This window comes from Budorcas taxicolor, chromosome 10 (assembly GCF_023091745.1).
Source record: "Budorcas taxicolor isolate Tak-1 chromosome 10, Takin1.1, whole genome shotgun sequence".
Taxonomy (NCBI): domain Eukaryota; kingdom Metazoa; phylum Chordata; class Mammalia; order Artiodactyla; family Bovidae; genus Budorcas; species Budorcas taxicolor.
This window is the reverse complement of record NC_068919.1, coordinates 26,617,037-26,618,888: the sequence shown is the minus strand read 5'-3', so window position 1 is coordinate 26,618,888 and position 1,852 is coordinate 26,617,037. Positions and strand designations below refer to the sequence as shown.

Here is a 1,852-nt window from a genome sequence, read left to right as displayed (position 1 = left end):
CATCTGAGTAATACTGAAGATGAAATGTTCCCACAGGAAGGGCCAGAGGAAGGTAACTTCCTGAGAGATTGCAATAGTGATTAGTTCTATATGACTGAGGTAGGTCATATTAATTTAAAATCCAAAGTCAAAAGCTTTGGGGTTGAATTCCTGTTACTCTTGTTGACCATCGTGTATTTTAAGAGTGATATCAGAGCAGTCACCCAGAAAGGAAAATGAAAGTATTAAACGGAAAGCCAACTTTGTGGTCGAGAATAGCTCCACAAGGCAGCAACTAATTTTTCTGTGTGATCACGCTGCAAAGGCTGTGAGGTAATTTTCATGCAAGAGTAGAAATAGGCTTGCATAACTTTGGTTTCTCTTCTAGTTTATTAACATAATCATCATAATTTACATTTTTCTGTTGTCCTTCAGGTAGCCAAACCTACAAAGTCAATGTATGGAACAAATCAGTCTATGGTGTCAGAGTTTGTGTTCCTGGGACTCACCAATTCCTGGGAGATTCAACTTCTCCTCTTTGTGTTCTCCTCTAGTTTTTACATAGCAAGCACAATGGGAAACTTGCTCATTATGCTCACTGTTATTGCTGACCCTCACTTACACTCCTCCATGTACTTTCTGTTGGCCAACCTTTCCTTCATTGACCTGGGATTTTCTACTATCTTTTCTCTCAAGATGATTTATGACCTTTTCAGAAAGCATAAAGTCATCTCCTTTAGTGGCTGCATCACTCAGATCTTCTTCATCCACATCATCGGTGGGGTGGAGGTGGTGCTGCTTATAGCCATGGCCTTTGACAGATATGTTGCCATATGTAAGCCTCTCCACTATCTGACCATCATGAGCCCAAGGATGTGTGTTTTCTTTATAGTGTCTGCCTGGATTATTGGCCTTATCCACTCCATGGTTCAACTGGCTTGTGTGGTAAACTTACCCTTCTGTGGCCCAAATGTGTTGGACAGCTTTTACTGTGACCTTCCTCGGTTGATCAAACTTGCCTGCATAGACACGTTCCAGCTAGAATTCATGGTCACGGCCAACAGTGGATTCATCTCTGTTAGCTCCTTCTTCATTCTGATCATTTCCTACATTATCATCATTCTCACTGTTCAGAAACAGTCTTCAGTGGGTTCATCCAAGGCTCTGTCCACACTTTCAGCTCACATCACTGTGGTAGTCTTGTTCTTTGGTCCTTTGATGTTTTTTTATATATGGCCATTTTCCTCCACACACCTGGATAAGTTTCTGGCTATATTTGATGCAGTTCTCACTCCTTTCCTGAATCCTGTTATTTACACATTCAGGAATCATGAAATGAAGGTTGCAATGAGGAGAGTATGCAAACAGCTAATGAATTACAGGAGATCTCTAAAGTGATGAGCGATTTCTTCACTGTATTGTGAAGAGCTCTTGATTACTAATGTTCAGTGTTGATGGTCACAGTCAGAAAGAATCTTGTTTGTCTTTGATTTGATTACAGAAAGATATTGAGTCCATTTTGTCTTTTACTTAGGAAGCAGAGACATTCACCTTTGAAAAGAGACTTACATATAGAGTATTTAAAATCAAAGTATACAGAAACCTTGAACCTAAATTCTTAAGGAATAATGTTTATAAGAAGTAATTTTTAGAAATACCTAGGTGGGAAGATTTCTTTAAGGCCTTCAGAACAGGGAGAAGTATCTCCTAATCTACCCTAATTTGGGATAACTCCTATTTACCTTGAATATATCTGCAAACACCCTATTTCCAAGTATGTCCATATTCATAGATATTGGGGTTTAAAATTTTGACATGTCTGTTTGGTGGACCCAAATCAAGCCACAACAGTAGTATAAGTAGTATAGATAGC

The 1,852-nt window shown here is 39.1% G+C and overlaps 1 protein-coding gene across 1 annotated transcript; it reads left to right on the top strand.

Annotated features, from left to right (window-relative positions):
* Nucleotides 1-432: 432 nt before the first annotated feature.
* Nucleotides 433-1,377, top strand: LOC128053958 (olfactory receptor 4F3/4F16/4F29-like). The gene has a single exon (XM_052646471.1). The coding sequence runs from the start codon at nt 436-438 to the stop codon at nt 1,375-1,377; it is 942 nt and encodes a 313-aa protein (XP_052502431.1). The 5' UTR covers nt 433-435.
* The last annotated feature ends 475 nt before the right edge of the window (nt 1,378-1,852 follow it).

Bases quoted from the DNA above. Each gene is read 5' to 3' on its own strand.
- LOC128053958 (XM_052646471.1), top strand. From the start codon at position 436: ATGTATGGAACAAATCAGTCTATGGTGTCAGAGTTTGTGTTCCTGGGA.